The 16,982-nt window shown below is 64.9% G+C and overlaps 1 protein-coding gene across 2 annotated transcripts in view; it reads left to right on the forward strand.

The window, feature by feature from the left end:
• The window catches only part of VAV2 (vav guanine nucleotide exchange factor 2), a 93,027-nt gene that overhangs the window by 71,465 nt on the left and 4,580 nt on the right, over positions 1-16,982 (forward strand). The window contains exons 13-26 of one of the 2 annotated variants that reach the window (XM_090274992.1): positions 1,390-1,475; positions 2,139-2,271; positions 4,395-4,504; positions 5,638-5,739; positions 6,083-6,171; positions 8,898-8,914; positions 9,628-9,649; positions 10,453-10,580; positions 11,238-11,312; positions 11,885-11,937; positions 13,295-13,411; positions 14,840-14,927; positions 15,588-15,711; positions 16,557-16,643. In XM_090274992.1, coding sequence (XP_090131118.1) covers positions 1,390-1,475; positions 2,139-2,271; positions 4,395-4,504; positions 5,638-5,739; positions 6,083-6,171; positions 8,898-8,914; positions 9,628-9,649; positions 10,453-10,580; positions 11,238-11,312; positions 11,885-11,937; positions 13,295-13,411; positions 14,840-14,927; positions 15,588-15,711; positions 16,557-16,643 — 1,231 coding nt within the window. The remainder of the gene's footprint in view (positions 1-1,389; positions 1,476-2,138; positions 2,272-4,394; positions 4,505-5,637; positions 5,740-6,082; positions 6,172-8,897; positions 8,915-9,627; positions 9,650-10,452; positions 10,581-11,237; positions 11,313-11,884; positions 11,938-13,294; positions 13,412-14,839; positions 14,928-15,587; positions 15,712-16,556; positions 16,644-16,982) is intronic. The other variant, XM_090274993.1, reaches the window with a different exon arrangement.

Here is a 16,982-nt window from a genome sequence, read left to right on the forward strand (position 1 = left end):
GCTCCCTGGGGACAGCACAGCCCCTGGCTGAGAACCGCTGCCGGACACCAGGCATCTTCTCTCTCTGGTCCCTGAGTCTGTCACAGTCGAGTCAACCCAGAAGCTTTTGCAAAGGAGGCTCCCAGGTGCCCAGACCGGTGCCTGCTGCCTGTCTGCCCATTCCTCACCCGCCGGGATCAGAGGAGCCCAAAGAGGACCGGCCCCCGCACCGTGGCCTGGAGAACGCCCCTCAGGGGCCACCAGGGACGGAAGACGTTCCCAAACAGCATGAGGATACAGCCCCAGTTTTCTTCCTTTTTAGACCAGAATCAAGCCCGAGCGCAGAGGTCAGGGGTAGACACCCCTTGGACTGGCCCGCGGTGCTGGTAGCACCGGGCGGGGCTGAGCTGGCCAGCTTTCCCTCGCTGATCGCCCATGATTTCTAGATGCTCCCTGAGGAACGGGCTTCAGTCTTGTCACGACGTGAAGAGAGACAATTTTTGTTCATTGTTTAAAAACATTTTTTATGTATGCATAACACTTGTCCCTTAAATGACCAAACTACAGCCGCGCCGGCAGACAGGCGTGGAGCGCCCCTTGGGCCAGGGTGGCCCCAGGCTGCGCTTTCTCCCGCGCCCGGTCGGTCACCCAGCCGGAGGTGGCACGTGGCTCCTGCCTTTCAGAGGTGAGACGTGGAGACCGCAGGGAGCCGCTGCGCTGGGGGCTCACCCCTCCCCAAAAGCCGCTGTGCTAGGAGTGTGGTTCCAGCAGCTTCTGGAATGTTCAGAGAACTCTGAAGAAGGTGCTGAGAACAGCCCCTTGTCATGCCACGCGGACGCGTTCTGTCCGCCTTTCCTGTCCGCATGGACCACGCAGGGACGCGGCGAGAGACGGTCTCTGCCCCGAAGCAGAGAAGCCAAGATCAACCGCCCGGAAAACAAAAATGAAATCCAGCAAAGCAGCGAGGGGTCCTGGGGAAGCCCCTGCCCGTGGAAGGGCAGCTGCGGGCAGGACGCCCCCCTGCCTTCCCTCTGATAAGCCAGCACTCTTTGTTCCCTTGAACTTGGTTTGCGGCCGGGCGGCTGGCTTTTCCTGCCTGGCCCCTGCTCAGGGCGCCGCAGCCGCCTTCCGTGAATCGCTCTTTGTTCCCGCAGGATGGAAGGCTGTCCTCGCCGGGGCCGGGGGGCGGGGGGACAGGAGCCCCAGGCCATCGCCCCCCGTCATCTGCTGTCCCCTTGTTCCGAGCACCAGCCAGGACTCACCACGTTCACGTCACTGGGTCCCGCCTCTGGTTTCTGTGGGAACCGTCTCCCTTGGGCTTGGGCACACCTGCCCCTCCTGCCAGCGCAGGAGCTGGGACAGAGCGTCCTGCTCTGGTCCTGGGGCTAATGACCTCCCCGTCTTTCCCAGCAAGTGAAACTGGAGGAATTTGGGAGGCCCAAGATCGACGGGGAGCTGAAGGTCCGGTCCATAGTGAACCACACCAAGCAGGACAGGTGAGGGGCGCGGCGGCCGCAGGCGTGGCACCCGGCGTAGCCCAGTGCCCGCTGGACACGGCTTTTCGGGTGCAGAGAGCTGCCTGCCCACCCGGCTTTGTGTGGCTCCGTTTTAATTGCTTCCTTCCTTCCCGGCGAGAGCGTTGGCGAGCCATGTCTGCCAGCGGCCGCCACGCGTGTGATAGCCCTGTCTGTGGCCAGCGCTGGGCTGGGCGGGGGTGGCAGCTGGGGCCCCAGCCAGTGAGCTCCCAGGCTCCTGGGAGCCGGACGGATGCGGCCGCATGAGCTCTTTGCCAAGTGACCGAGGGAGTTCCCAGGTGGGCGACAGGCACGACGGCTCTGGGGGAGCTGGCAGGCCTGCTGTTGTTCAGTCCTCCTTGTCCACCTACTATGTGCAAGGCCTGGGGCCGTGGCAGGGGTCACGGCACATACCCCTTAGCCCCCATGAGGCTCCCAGGCTAGTCAGCAGGAGGCGGAGCTTGGGGCCGGAGGAGCCCACGGATGCCCTGGGCCACGGGGGAGGTCAGGGAGGGAGGGCTTCCTAGAGGAGTTGCAGCTGAGCAGCCGAGACCTGGCTGAGGGTCGGCGTTAGCGGGAGAGCCAGGCGGAGGGAGCGGAGTGTGCGGGCCGCGCTGACGGCCCCTGGCCGCACTGTCGGGCCAGGTACTTGTTCCTGTTTGACAAGGTGGTCATCGTCTGCAAGCGGAGGGGCTACAGCTACGAGCTGAAGGAGATCATCGAGCTGCTGTTCCACAAGATGACCGACGACCCCATGAACAACAGGGACGTCAAGAAGGTGGGTCCCGGGCCCGTCTGGGCCACCCCAGGTGGGGTCCGGTGGCGATGCCCCCCTGAGGGAGGTGTCGTGCGGTGGTGGTCTTGGGAAGAGGGCGAGGCAGAGCGGCGATCGTGGTGACCCTGGCCGGGTGGGCTGCGCTGGGGACAGGGGCCTCCCTGGTCAGTCCCCGTGACTTCTGCTGAAGGCAGGTGCTCCGCCCAGCACTGCCCCGGCCTCGATCTCGCAGCTGAGTCTTTCCTGGGAGTGGGCGTGGCCAGGATCCCAGCTCCCAGGGAGGAGGCGGAGCCCAGGGACCCAGCCCGAGTCCGAGGCCTGGGGTGGGAGCCTGGCCTTACGCCTCGGCCGCCTCGGCCGCCTGACTCCAGCCACAGGGCCCCCGCCCCACCCCCTTCGCCCTTTGGAGGAGGGCCCTGGGTGGTCCTAGCTGCTGGGGCTACTGACGCGATGATCAGGTCTTCTGGGGGTGGGACTATGAGGTCTGGGGGTGGGGCCACGCAGCTGGGGGTGGGGCCATGCCGCTGGGGGTGGGGCTCCGGCTACTGACGCGATGATCAGGACTTCTGGGGGTGGGACTATGAGGTCTGGGGGTGGGGCCACGCAGCTGGGGGTGGGGCCATGCCGCTGGGGGTGGGGCTCCGGCTACTGGCGCGATGATCAGGACTTCTGGGGGTGGGGCCACGCAGCTGGGGGTGGGGCCATGACGGCTGGGGCCGGGCCGTGGCTATAGGGGCGGGGCCTGCGGCCAGGGGTGGGGCTGCCGTGCCCCGCTGTCCAGCCCGCTTCTGCAGAGGCTTCTGCGCCCAGAGCCTAAGCACGTGCTGTGGGCTGCCCTGAGCTGGGTGTGAGGGTCAGACTCGGGACTTCAGAGCTTACAGTGCAGAGTGCAGGTACCACCTGGAGAGCTGTTAGGGGTGACCCACCTAATCCTGTGTCCCTAACAAGCTGTGGGGCACCGGGGTGGTGACCTGAGGCCACTCCCTAGGCTCTGGGCTGAGGACGCAGCCCCCCAATCCTAGCCCCGCCCCCCGCCCCCACTGCTAGCGGCCCCCCTCAGGGCCGGGACGCGTCTGTAGTGACCTGCCTCCCTTTGCTTTGCTCTCCGCATGCTTCCTAGTCTCATGGGAAAACGGTAAGCACCTGGCGCCCTCCTCACCGCCCTTCCTTCCGAGCCAGGGGGTCCTGGGGGACCCTGGGCCTGAGGAGGGCGGGCTCATGGCTTTCTTCTTCCTCTCCTACTTTCTTAATCATGACAATGACATGTGTCCAGCGGGTGCTGAGTGGAGGGAGGCCCCAGCTCCCTGCCTGTCCCCGCCTGCTCCTTCCCTGGAGGTCAAGGGCCACCAGTCTCCCTCTGCCGTCCTGTCTTTTCCCTGCTCCCTCCGCCCCTCCCTCCCCCGCTCCTTCCTCTCTGGGCTCCTCCCTCCTTCTCTCTTCCTGCACGGCTGTGAAAGCCCCAGGGATGGCCAGGCCTGGTGGGAGGCTGAGGGGGCAGCCGAGTGGGGCTTTGTGGTGGGCGCCCCAGGCCCATGGCCTTCCGCTGCCTTTTTTTTTCTTTTGGTTTGCTTCAGAGGAGTGAGTTTCTTTAGCATCACATTTAGGAAGTGAAAGTGGGTGGGCGGTGTCATGAATGGCCCCGGGGCCCGTTCCTGAACATGGACTCCCTGGGGACCCAGCTCAGTCACTGGAGACGACCTGGCTGCACTACCAGACTTCGGCTGAGGGCACACCTTGGAGGGGGTGGGAGAAGGGTCCCAGGAAATCTTAGAGGGATGTGTACATGTACCTACATACATGCATGTGCAGGCGCAGAATGAGTGCACTGTACATACACACGCGCATGGGCGCACATGCATATGCACACACACACTGGCAGACATACACGGGGGCACACATGCATGTGTGTGCATGGACATGCATGTACACAGGCACATGAGCACCCAAGTGCATGCACACAAGGCACATGCATGTATGCACATGGGCACACATGTACAAGGCACATGAGCACACAAGTGCATGCCCACAAGGCACACAGGCACACATGCATGTGTGCGCACACACACACTCGTGCCCATGTGCCGAAAGCCCTGCCATCAGCAAGGGCACCCCATCTCTTCCCATAGTGGTCCTACGGCTTCTACCTGATCCACCTACAAGGCAAACAGGGCTTCCAGTTCTTCTGCAAAACGGAGGACATGAAGCGGAAGTGGATGGAGCAGTTTGAGATGGCCATGTGAGTCCGAGACGGCGGCGTGGCTAGGCGGGGAGCCCCGGGAGGACTTCGTCTGTGATTCCGTCGGACGAGGGCTCGGGCTGATGCCCAAAGACTAAGACAGACTCTGTCACCCCAGCCCCACACTGGTGGCATCCTGGCTGTTTGACAATCTGCCTGGGCAAGCGGGTCTTCCTTCTGTCCCAGCTGTCCCGGGTGGGCTCAGCCAGCTGCTGCCTTGAGGCTGGGCCTCACACGCCTATCCGGCTGAGCAGTGAGTGGCCAGGAACGGTCCTGATGCCAGATGGACCATGGTGACTCGGGTCCTCAGGGCCTTACAGGCGGGTGGGTTGCTGCCCGCTGCTTTGTGGGAGCCACAGAGCTGTTCCCCATGAAATCTAGCAGAAGCCCCAGTGTGTTCAACAGAGAAAGGTGAACAGGGGGCCGTCGGGGTCCCAGACATGTCAGACCCGAGGCCAGAAGCTCAGGTGCTTGTGCCCACAGACTCGGCAATCAGGCGGGTGGCTGTGCCCACCTCCCAGCCACTGCCTTCTGGTGACATGAAAGTGAAAGGAGGGCCCAGGTCACAGGTTACGGGGAGCATCAGACGGGGTCACGTCTGGGCATGTTGCAGCAGTGGGCACTCAGGCACGGGCCGCCCCGCCTGCCCCTCATTCCCTGCGGTGGCAGTTTTCTTCCCCGTGTTCTGTTACAAGCACTGCCGGGTCTTCGTCCCCATGGAAAGGGTGTGTGGTGAGCATCCTCGCATCCCACCTGCTGGCTTTGTCACTGTCCCCCCTCCCCCAGCCTTTGCGCGCCTGTCAGTGGGTGTATCTCGAGGTGACCACCCCCAGATGCTGCAGGGTCCCTGCCGTGAGCTCAAGGCTACTGCTCATTAAGAGCTGTTCGTTTCTGACCTGTATACGGTGACGTCCCAAGGGCCCATCTGCAGTCTGTCCACACCCAGACCCCCGCTGGCACGTGGCCGTGACCTTCACCCAGAAGGCCTCTCCTGCCTGGGCAGCAGCATTTTAACACCCCCGCTCAGACCCTCCTTCTAGCCGGGGTGTCAGGCAGGCCCAGCCTCCGTGTTCTGGCCCAGCCTGGCTCGTTTGGGGCACAGGGAGTCAGGCGCCCCCTTTCCCTCCCGTCAGGTCAAACATCAAGCCTGACAAGGCCAACGCCAACCACCACAGCTTCCAGATGTACACGTTTGACAAGACCACCAACTGCAAAGCCTGCAGGATGTTCCTCAGGTGAGGGGGCTCCTGCCCTGCCCCCCAGCCCCCCGAGGGAGCCTGGTGCTGTGTGTGCCCCCTGTTTCCCCATCACCGATGGCTACCTTCATCCTCCAGCCCTGGGCTGGGCCTCACCAGCGTCACATCTAGCCGGGACAGGAGGTGACTGTCCCAGTGGGGGTTCAGGCAGGGCCCCCTGTCTGGGATGGCAGAGCAGGTGGGCAGTCCCTGGGCGGAGTGGCCCCAGGCTGCACGTTAGGGTGGGGGTCCAGGAGGACCGTGAGGCGGGCCTGGAGCTGCCAGGAGGTGGGGGCCCGGGCAGTGCCCGCCTCACCTCCACCTTCTCCCCACTTTGGCCCAGGGGCACCTTCTACCAGGGTTACCTGTGCACCAAGTGTGGCGTTGGGGCCCACAAGGAGTGTCTGGAAGTGACGCCTCCCTGCAAGATCAGTGAGTATCACCCTGCCCTGCCCCCGACACAAGCCTCGGGCTGGTCCTCGGGGCCACACGTCCCGTCCCCAGCAGGGGTCCCCTTGCTCACAGCTGCCCTTTGTCACCCTCCTGGCCCTGGCAGAGGGAGCCCCTTCTCCTTTCCTGCCGTGGGGACCCCCTGAGAGAGGTGAGGAAACAGGCTCAGAGAGGAGGACACGGGCCCTGGGGATCCCATGCCCGACCCCTCCTCCTAACTGCGGCATCGAGGGCTTTTCTCTGCCTCTCCTCTGTCCCCTGCCCTGTCCCCGCTGTAAACTTCTGGAGTCCACCCTGCAAATGGATGCAGAGCATTGTCAGCCGTGGCATGGAGGCTGCCGATGAGGGGAAGCCCCCACCCGGGTTCCCCGCGCCGGAGTGCCGGCCTCTTTGTGGCTGCAGCCGGGTTGCAGGTGGCTCTCCCACAGGCGCACACGCTGACGGACCACGGTCCCCGCCTCCTCGTGCCCGTGTGTCAGACAGAAGCCTGAGGCTCAGGGAGGGGCGGGGGCTTGAGCCTGCCTGGCTGGCACCCGGGCTGCTGATCCCCCTCCGAAGCGTATTGGTGTGTGGGGGGCACCTGACCTGGAGCAGCTGGATGGACATCCGAAAGCCTGAGGGAGTTCTGGAAGGTTGCAGAGCCTCCACGGGCGGGGGCTGGCCGAGCACTGGGGCCCGTGGGGAGCAGGCCCCGAGGCTTCACTCTGAAGCACAAGCTGCAGGGGCAGGGGGGCTCCCGGTGAGGGCCAGCCTGCCCCCCCACTCTGTGCGTCCTATGGGCGGCCCGGTCCCCCCGTCCCTGTGAGACGGGGAAGCTGGGCTGAGAGGGGGCCATGCCAGGCCTGCTGGTCACCTGAGACACCTCCAGCAAGAACAGAAGATTGTCTCGATTTCCCATTTACTGTGGTGCCCCGACAGGGCAGCCCAGGCCCCCGTCCTCGCCACAGGGACATGCCGCCCACCGCGGCCCCGGCCAGACCCAGCAGCCCCTGCAGACAGACCCCACCTGGCCTGCTGGCCCGATGCCGCCTTCCAGCTTTGCCAGCAACACTGCCCTCTGGTGGCCGCGTGGCCGTGTTTCCCTCCCGCGGGTGACTCAGGCATTGGCTTTGGCACTCTTGTTCTGACCCTAAAAGTAACATCCTTACCCGTAAATGTATCAAGAAATAGACACAGGCAGGGTTTTGGCACGAGCCCTGGGCTGACCGGGTAGGACACCGGCCCAGCGCCTAACAGTCAACAGGAAGCTAACAGAATCTTCTATTCTTGGCGGCGGTGACTCGGGTGACAAACAGGCCTGGCGTGTTTCTCTGTCTACCTGGAGCGAGGTAACCCCCCTTGCAGCCGCCCACCCGGAGCTTGGGAGGCGGGCTGACCCTCGGGGGCGTCCCCGCTCCTGCGGCTCCTGCTGCAGCCTGGCCCTGCCGTGGAGGCTCTGCGACTTCCGGAACTGCCCCCCCAGTGTGGCTCCGTGGGTTGGGCACCGTCCTGCAGAGCGAAAGGCTGGCGGTTTGATTCCCGGTCAGGGCACAGGCCTGGGCTGCGGTTCGATCCCCAGCTCAGACATCGGCTGCCTGACCGGCTGCTCCAGGTTGGGCACCCCCCTCCCCAAACCAGCATTTCCAGAGGTGTGGTCTTCCTGTGTTTCCCTTTCTGATTCCTAAATACCACGCCCTGTAGAAAGCTTGGAAAACGTAGGCCTGCCGCGTCTTTGAGGCTCTCGATGTGTTTGTAACTGGGGTCACCCAGATAGGCAGTTCCCGCTCCTCTGGAAGCCAAGGTTACCATGAGGACCCCCCAACATTGTTAAAGCACACGTGGGCCTCTCGTTTTGTGAAGGAGCCTGGATCCCCCGCGGGTGTCTGCAAGGGTCCCTTTCTCGTCCCTCTGCTGGGGACACTGTCCTGTCCCCGTCTCCTCCGGCCCGTTCCAAGCTGCTGTCTGCCCACTGGCGCTCTCGTCCCGTGTCCTGGGCCTGGGCTCCGGGCAGCGACGTCGGTCTCGGTCACCCTGGGCTCCAGGCAGAGAGACCCAGGCTGAGGCAGGCTAGGTGTTTGCGGCCCTTGGGAGCCTCTGCCAGCCTTGCGTGGACGGGGGCTCTGCAGGCGCGCCTGCCCCTCTGCTCTGCGGCGTCTGCCCGAGCAGTCTGCACGGCTGGATGTCCCATGGTGTTGAGGTTGCATCAGCCACACACAGCGGCCCCTGTGGCCCTTGCTTTGTCCAGAGCAGAGGTGGCAGGCGGCCGGGGCCCAGCCTGGCGCTGTGTCCTCTCTGAGGGCCCCCAGGTCGGTGGGCAGGGTCTTTGCAGCTGGCGCCCCGTCCAAGGTGCGGAGATGCTGTGTCCCTGAGCATCCTGGCTCCTTCGTGTCTCAGACGAGGGTGTCAAAAAGGTCACCTGAGCATGGACACCTCCTTGTCATGTGTCCACAGCAGGCATCGCAGACCAGTTGTGAAAGTGTCCCCTTGGAGCCCAGGCTTCCCCAGTGACCTGTCTGCCATCGGGTCTGCCCCCCGGGCCGCATTCTCCCATGAGCCCCTGGGACCAGAGCTCAGACTTTGTCACCTGAAGTGAAAGGGAGACTCACGGTCGCTGGCTGTGGCTGTCGGTCCCCCACGTCTGACATGCACGTGCCTCACATACGCTGGGCGAGGGCCCTGGCCTAGGGGCTGGCACCTGCTCACTAAGACCCGACCTGCTTCTGTTTCAGGTTTGCCTGCAGACCCGGTGAGTCCCCGAGCTTGGCTCGTGCCGCCCTGCACCCCACGCACCCCGTGTGCCCAGTAAGGCCCGCGTGCCGGCTCTCAGCGCCCCTGGGGCCACACAGTGAGCACGGCCATGGGGGTCACAGGGCCCAGATGGCTGTGCCCTGCCTGGCCGCCACCTGCGCCTTTGCCTGCTGGCTGTCTCGCAGCTGCGGGTGCCCAGCTCTGTGACGTGCGTCTGCCCACCTGCCCCCCATCTGCTCAGCTGACCTGAGGATGAAGTCCCCAGAGTCACTTATGGGGTGTGGACATTGGGTCTTGCCCCAGCTGTGGGATCCAGTCAAATTAACCAGCCCTTAAAGGATGCTTACCAGGCCCCACTTGGGGTGCAGAGATGCCATCATGGAGGAGGGAAGACACTGCGTCTGGTCGTTTCCCAGACAGCTGACAAAGCCTAGGCACAGGGCGGGGTGGTCAGGGCAGGCTTCCTGGAGGAGGGCGTTAATGGTAAGGCTTTGAGAGGGGAGGGGTGGGTGTCCCAGGGCTGGACAGGGTACAGAGGTGGAAGGTATAGTAAGAAAGGGGGGGCTGCCACAGAGGGAAACAGTGCCTTAGATGCCTGCAGGAGCCTAGGACGTGCCCCTCCACTGCCTTGACCCTTTTCTTGGGGGCATAGGGGAGTGTCAGATACTGGGCCTCCTCCCTCATCACTGGTGTCTGTCCTTGCCCTCACAGGACGCTGCTGGAGCAGGACCAGGTGAGTGCGGGCCGAAGCCTCGGCTGCTGTCCTCGTCGCGGTCACCAGGGGCCCGAGCTTGGGCCTGGTCATGGTGACTGCCCTGCTTTCCCAGCCTCTGGGGCACCAGCCCCGCCGCCCCCCCCCCCCCCCCCCCAGTGTATCCACCGGCCCCTGTCCCTCCTGCCGTCACCGCCACCCTTTCCGGGAGCCGTCTTGATGTCTGATGAGGAAGTGCTGGGGGTGGGGACAGGGCCCCGCCAGTCCAGGGTCAGTGTTGTTGGACGTGGAAGAACCGCTGCCGTCCCTTGCCATTCTCGGCCTCCTCGCGCCCCCTCCCCGGCTCTGCATGGTGTCACGGGCACGTTCCTTTCATTGTTTGGGGTTGACAGTGTCATGTGCTCTGAAACTCCTGTGCAGCCTGAGCGCTGGGGAAGCTGGGCGCGCTGCTGCTGGGACCCGCGTGGGGCCCGGCCAGGCAGACAGGCCCACACGGGGCGGCTGTGTCACAGCAGGGCCCGCTCTCAGAGTGGCTTCCACGGTCTTGGGGGCGCTCAGCCGGGACCCCCGTTTCAGCTCCAGAGCTGCCCGGACCGGCTGTGTGGCCTGGGCAAGTCCCGGGTCCGCTGAGCCTGGTCCACGCAGACGCGAGGGACCCTGTCCCCGGCTGCGCACGCCGGCTCTTGGCTGCAGATTGGAGGGAGTTCAGAAGAAAACCCATGAGCTGCTGCTCCCTCGTGGCCCGAGCCCGTCCATCGCAGGGTGTATGTAACAGCCACGCGGGAGTCTCCCGGGCAGGACCACGTCTGCTCTGTCCTCCACAGGGCCCAAGATGGTGGCTGTGCAGAATTACCATGGCAACCCTGCTCCCCCTGGGAAGCCGGTGCTGACCTTCCAGACGGGCGACGTGATTGAGCTGCTAAGAGGGGACCCCGAGTCTCAGTGGTGGGAGGTGGGTCCTAGGCCTGGAAGCTGGCGCCCAGCTCCCCCCAACCCCGTCCCAGGGCAGAGGATGGGCCTACACCTCCGGCAGGGCTGTTTGGGGTGAGGCCGCCGGGGTGGAGTAGAGCGGCTGTGAGCGAGGCCTCGGGTCTTCGGGGCACCCCCTTTTACCTGGGGGGTTGGTGCAGCATCCCTGTCTACTTCCTGCTTCAGCTGTGGCCTGCGCACCCTCTGCTGTGACCAGCACCACCGTTGTTGGGTGGCCTTGCAGCGACGCTTTGCTGCTGTGACAGCGGAAGGCCGAGGGGGAGCTGCCCGGGGGGGGGGGGGGGCCTTGGGGAGGCTCCTCCGGGCAGAGGGGGCAGGGAGCGCAGGCCGAGTCCATCCCAGCGTAGATAAGAGAGAGCCTCTGGTCCCAGCGGCCTGCAAGCCGCTGAACTTCCGAGGGCCTGTGTCCTCCTCGGAAAAGTGGGCACGCCCCGCCCCTCCTGCCCAAAGTGGGGGTGAGGTCCGAGGAGGTTACCACCGGGGGCGGGGCCGTCGCCTGGGTCTCAGGAACTGCCCTTGCCCTGTCCTTGCCCTCAGGAAACGGCGAACGCTAAAGTGCGCCCCCCACTCCCACGGGCGGGCCCAGCCTGCCAGCCCGACCGCCTCTGTCTTCTCCCAGGGGCGGCTGGTGCAGACCAGGAAGTCGGGCTACTTCCCCAGCGCGTCTGTGAAGCCCTGCCCCGTGGATGGAAGGGTGAGCGCGCCCGCAGCAGCGCCCGGAGCGCGGTGGCCGGGGCTGCTGAGAGCTGCGTCCTCGCTGGGGACGGCCTCGCTAAGTGGCCGCTGGGAGCTGGCCCCGGAGCACGGTCTGCACCCAGAGAAGACGGGTGGGGGCCGCGGGGCAGGGGCGCCCTCCTCCTATTGGAAGGACACGGCCACTCGGGGCTGCATTTCATCCTGGTGTTGGAAACTAACGGGGGCCCTGGCCCCCAGCAGCGCCGCCTGGCCTCTGGCCCCGTGGGCCCGGCACCACCTGAAAGCCCTGGGGGTTGGGCCAGGCGCCTGCCCTGGGGCCGAGGGCCCCCCTGCGGCACAGAGCTGTAGGGTCACACCCTCCTGGGGCCTAGGCGCACCCTCGGCTGGTTGCTGCTCTTCATTCGCTCGTTCACTCGTTTAATCAGTCACTCAGCCGTTCACGCAGGGGGGTGGGCCCAGGCACGGCCCCGGACCTCGCAGGCCAGTGGCTCCGGCCGAGGGTCAGGTCATTGCTGACAGGCCCCCTCTGGCCCCTGAGGGGTCATTAACTTGAATGTTCTCTTTTGCCAGCCACCCGTCTGCCGGCTGCCCTCCCGGGAGGTGGACTATAGCGCTTACCCCTGGTGAGTGGACCCAGGGCCCCGGGGCTGGGGGCGTGGCCCCAGGCGGGGGGCGTGGTCCGGGCTGTGGGTGTGGCCCCGGGAATAGGGGCGTGGCCCCAGGCTGAGGGCGTGGCCCATATGGGGCGTGGTCCGGGCTGTGGGTGTGGCCCCGGGAATAGGGGCGTGGCCCCAGAAGCAGGCCAGGTCTAAGGTTCTGGGCTGTCTTCCAGGCCAGGGGATCCCCTTCTCCCTCGGTCCTCAATTGCCTGGAGTCGGGGGGTCATCTGCATCCCTTGGCAACGGGTTTCCCATGTCAGAGCAGATCGTCGGGGTCGAACGTTTGAGAGAATGGGGTTTTTCTTACACACTGTCCCTTGAGGTTTGTCATATAAAATATATAGAAGCGGTACCGTTAAGGTCAGGTTTATCGTCACCCGTTCACTCCGGCAGTGGCTCGCTGAGGACACTGAGGGTGTTCGCGTGAATAACAGCGTGAGTGAAGGTGGACGTTGTAGGGGCGAGTCACAGGCGCAGGCGGCATCAGGGTCCAGCATTCGTCACTCCGCCTGCGGGGTCACCAGGCGGGGCGGCCTGAGTGTGGAAACCGCTGGCCCCGGGGGGCCCGCCCTCGTGTTCGGGGTGGGGCTCCCCCTGCGCCCAGCGGAGCGCTGTGCCTGCCCCGCGGGGTCCCACACCTGGGCTCAGTGGCTCTGGTGTGTCTGGGAGGCCGGGTCCGCGGGCGAATGCCCTTCCCCCACACCCAGGTCTGATGTACGGGGGGAGTGGGGAGCTGTGACGTTCCCGTGACGGATTAGCAGACAGAATCTTTAATTCCGAACGGCAAGTCTTTCCTTTGTACATTGTTGGCACAAGTCCCGATTCAGCCTGATGGGGGGGCACAAGGGGAACGGGTCTGGTTTAGGAAACCGGGGTCGGGGGCTTGCCTCGCTGTATCTGTGGGCTTTGTCTCTGCAGTCTGTCCGATGTCTTCACGGGGGTGCCGGGGGGGGGGGGGTCCAGTGTGTGCCAGCAGGAACCCCACCCCCACACGAGCAGTTTTTATTCATTACTGCTGTTTAAACTCTGAGAACAGAACCTGGTGTCTGTGTTACCCTGGACGCCTCTCGCAGGCCCCAGGTTCCCCAGAGCAGAACCCTCCAGGGACTGGCTGAGGTCTGGGGTCTTCACTCCCCTCACTGTGATCTTTTCTGGGCCCACTCTGTGCCCGCAGGCAGATGCCCAGCCCCGCTGCCTCCTCCCGAACCCCCCCACGGGCCCTCCCCCAGGGATGTGGCCTGGTTTCCTAACGTGGCCCCGGAGCTGGAGGCTGCCCCAGGCTCCATCCGTGTGACAACCCTCCCTTCTTCCTGCATCCTAGGTTTGCAGGCAGCATGGAGAGGCAGCAGACAGACAACCTGCTCAAGTCCCACGCCAGCGGGACCTATCTGGTCAGGGAGCGGCCGGCCGAGGCGGAACGCTTCGCCATAAGCATCAAGTACGTGACAGCCCTCTGGGCCAAGGGGGCTCGTCCCCAGTGCCGCTCTGAACCTGAGCCCCTGTCCCCTCCAGGTCGGGGCTTGCTGGGGCGGGGTGGCCATGGAATGGAGTGTCCAACCTGGACACTTCGGAGAGGAAAGTGGTCCGTGGGTTGGCACACCTCGCTGTCCCGGGACCTGTGTGAACGGTCCTCCTGCCATGAGTCCCCAGCTGCCCCGTGGCCTTGGCCGGATGTTTTCAGGTTATAGGGACTAGAGACACTCAGCCCCCAGAGCAGGGCAGGGGGACCGTGAGGGTCGGGGACCGTGAGGGTCAGGGACGTCCCAGCGACCCTGCAGGTGGCCTGAGGGAGCACGGGACGGTCATGCAGCCGCTGTCTTATTGCTGTGGCCAGTGGTCTTCGGTGTGGGCGCCCTCCTGCCATCCCCGTCCCCTCTACTGGGGGGTTGGTCACCGCTGGCAGAGCATGCCCGCTAGACAGGAGTCCTGGGCTGGGCCGACGGTCACGGACCAGTGAATAGAGGGTCTGGTCATTGTCACCAGATGGGGTTGAGGGCCCCGAGCAGGGTGGCCTGTGTGGCACCAACCTTGCACCCCTGGGACGTCCCCTTCAGCTGCGTGTGAAGCCCTTTTTACGCAGGTGTGGAGAGAGATTCAGCCTGTGGAAGATTTTAGCCTCTTGGGTCATAAGGGATATTGGTGTGTCCTTTCCTGTGGGGTCCTTGTCGGCCTTTGGTGTCAGCTAGAAAGGGTGGGGTTGGTACCTGCGGAGGAGGGGTCCAAGGGGGCTCGCCGGCACGGCGCCATTTGAGTTGGGGCCCTGAGGACACAGGACGCCATGATGGCAGCAGGAGGGGCGGCCAGCGCCAGGCCTGGTGTGTCTAGGGCGGGGCCGGGGGCGGGGCCAGCTGCATGCAGTGCAGGCTGCAGAGCTGGGGGCTGTCAGGAGAGGGGGTCAAAGCTGGGGTGCGGTGCCCCCCTCCCCCGTCAGGCCTCCCATGCCAAAGTCAGACCTTTGACCTGCAAACCAGGCATGAGGCCGCGCAGGCGTTGGGGAGACAAGAGACCGGGACATGCCCAGAGCAGAGTCCCCGCTCAGGAAGTGGCCCGCAGAGGGGAGCTGCAGGGCTGCGGGTCTTGAGACCTTGCAGGCTGGCTGGAGGTTTGGACTTGAAACAGGCAAGGTGGGCGGACAGACGGACGGACGGACAGACAGACAAGCAGGAGACAGACCCAGACCCGGGCGGGTGGGGAGGTCTGGAAGGAGGCAGCCGTGGGGCAGCAGGGGTGAGCCGAGGGCCGCGGCGGGCAGGGTCCTCGCTCCGTGGCAGGCGCTGAGTCCAGCCCCCGCGGGGGCTGGGGCGTGCGGTCGTGCAGTGACCGCGTGGCCTGCGCAGTGACCGCGTGACCCGTGCACCCGGCCCAGGTTCAATGACGAGGTGAAGCACATCAAGGTGGTGGAAAAGGACAGCTGGATCCACATCACAGAGGCGAAGAAATTCGAAAGTCTTCTGGTTCGTGACCCCATGGTTCTCACCAGCCTGGCCCTGGGGTTGGGATGAGGGGGGCCCCTGCACCCTGAGATTTAGGGCCTCATTGCAGCCCCCTGGTTCAGCATTGGCCCCCAAAGGGCCATGTCGGTTGACCATGGTGGGCAGCAACGGGGAGGGTCCAGCCTGTCCCGGCCACCACATCACGGCAGTCCCATTCCTGCCGGTCCTCCCACTGGAGCCAGAAACCGTGGTCCACTGAGGCTCCATCCAGGGCCTGGCAGGTGGCCAGCCTCCCACCCAGGTGGCTTCCAATGGCACCTCTTCCCTGCCTGCCCCTCCCCCACCTCCCCAGCCCCGCACGGTCACAGCCCAGCCAGAATGTAGGTGATGGCATACTCCTTCTGAAGGTGACTTTAAAATAAGACCCTGTCCCTCAGTCTCAGCATTTCACTGATATTTGCTTTATAAATGTTTGGGAGAGAAATTGCTGGATCGAAAGTTTTTGAGAGACCCACCACCCATCCTGGGCCTATTGCTGAGGGGGAAGAGGAGGGGAGTACTTGGGAGTCAAGGGGAGGAGTCCCCTGCGTGAACCTGAAGAGGTGGGAGAGGAAGGCCAGGGCACCCAGGAGGCCTGCCTGGAGGTGGTGGCCACAGTCAGTACTCATGTGTGTCCTGCAGGAGTTGGTGGAGTACTACCAGTGCCACTCTCTCAAGGAGAGCTTCAAGCAGCTGGACACAACGCTCAAGTACCCCTACAAGTCACGGGAACGCACAGCTTCCAGGGCCTCCAACCGGTCCCCAGGTAACGCCCACGCCCACCCAGCACACCAGTGTTTACCCATCCTAGTTCCACAGCCCTGGCCCTCACTGCCCACTAACCCCGAGGAAGGCTTTCCGAGTGCCACACTGGCCTAGGCCAGGAGCCCGTTCCCAAATCAGCCCCCCGCGAACGGTGGCCCTGGTACCCCCCAGCCAGTCCCCAGTACCCTCCCCAGCTGAGGTGCTCTGGTGGTCTCAGGTGACAGGTGGGGATGTCAGCTTTGCATTGCTGCTCTGAGTTTTGGTGCTTTGCCCAGAGGTCAGCTCCCACCTGTCCTCGGATCCCTCCCTGGGCCCCAGCCCCCTAGGAGCCTCCACTGTGAGGGAACCAGGCCCAGCACCTGTGTGTGCGATGGGGCCCTACAGCCCAGACGGGCCATCTTGATTCGGGCAGGGTGGGCCCAAAGTGTGTAACACCCAGCCAAGACTCACCCCTGAGCCACCCGGCTTCCTCCAGCCTGAAGGGGCCTGCAAAGCCTGGGTCCTGCCCAGGCCGAGCAGGCCAGCAGAGGCATGCTGGGCCTTTAGTGAGCACCTACTGTGTGCCGGGCCTTTAGTGAGCACCTGTCATGTGCCTCACAAGGGGCGGGGCTCCTGGCACTTGTCAGTCCTGTGCAGGCCCGCCCCCTGGGAGGAGGTGGGCCTGATTGGCCGCAGGTGCAGAGAGGCGGAGTGAGGGCAGCTCCCTGCACATGTGCCTGGGTGGGCCTCCAGGCTGGCCCTCTGTCCCTCCGGGCCCCATCCCGGCTGCCTGCGGCCGACTGCGTGCTGTGGGTCCTGTGGTCCCCGTTCGGTCCCCCTTTCACCTTCTCTCTCGCCTCTTTGCAGCCTCCTGCGCTTCCTACAACTTTTCTTTTCTCAGCCCTCAGGGCCTCAGCTTTGCTTCTCAGGGCTCCTCCGCTCCCTTCTGGTCAGGTACTGCTGCCCTCAGGGTGGGGGCTGCCTGCGGCCAGGGCCCCGCCTGCCAGAGGCCACAGCGCTGGGGGCGGGGGCGGGGGAGGAGGCCGCTGGGCCGGCGGGCGGTGGGGGTGGGGGCGGCTGCTGCACCCGAGGACCCAGGCAGGCTTGGCACTGCCCCCCACTGCTGCTGCCCTTTGGCACGCTCACCCCGAATGGCCGCTCGCAGCTTGTCAGCCGCTGTCCCTTGCTGCTCACTCAGAGCTTTGCCTCTGGTAGCGGCCGACACCCCAGGTGGCCACCCTCGCGGGGAGGTGGGAGTGGACCCAGAGAGCCCCGCTCGGCACTGTGGGATTT

The sequence above is a fragment of the Furipterus horrens genome, unplaced genomic scaffold, assembly GCF_987537825.1.
Source record: "Furipterus horrens unplaced genomic scaffold, mFurHor1.1.pri manual_scaffold_4, whole genome shotgun sequence".
Lineage (NCBI taxonomy): Eukaryota > Metazoa > Chordata > Mammalia > Chiroptera > Furipteridae > Furipterus > Furipterus horrens.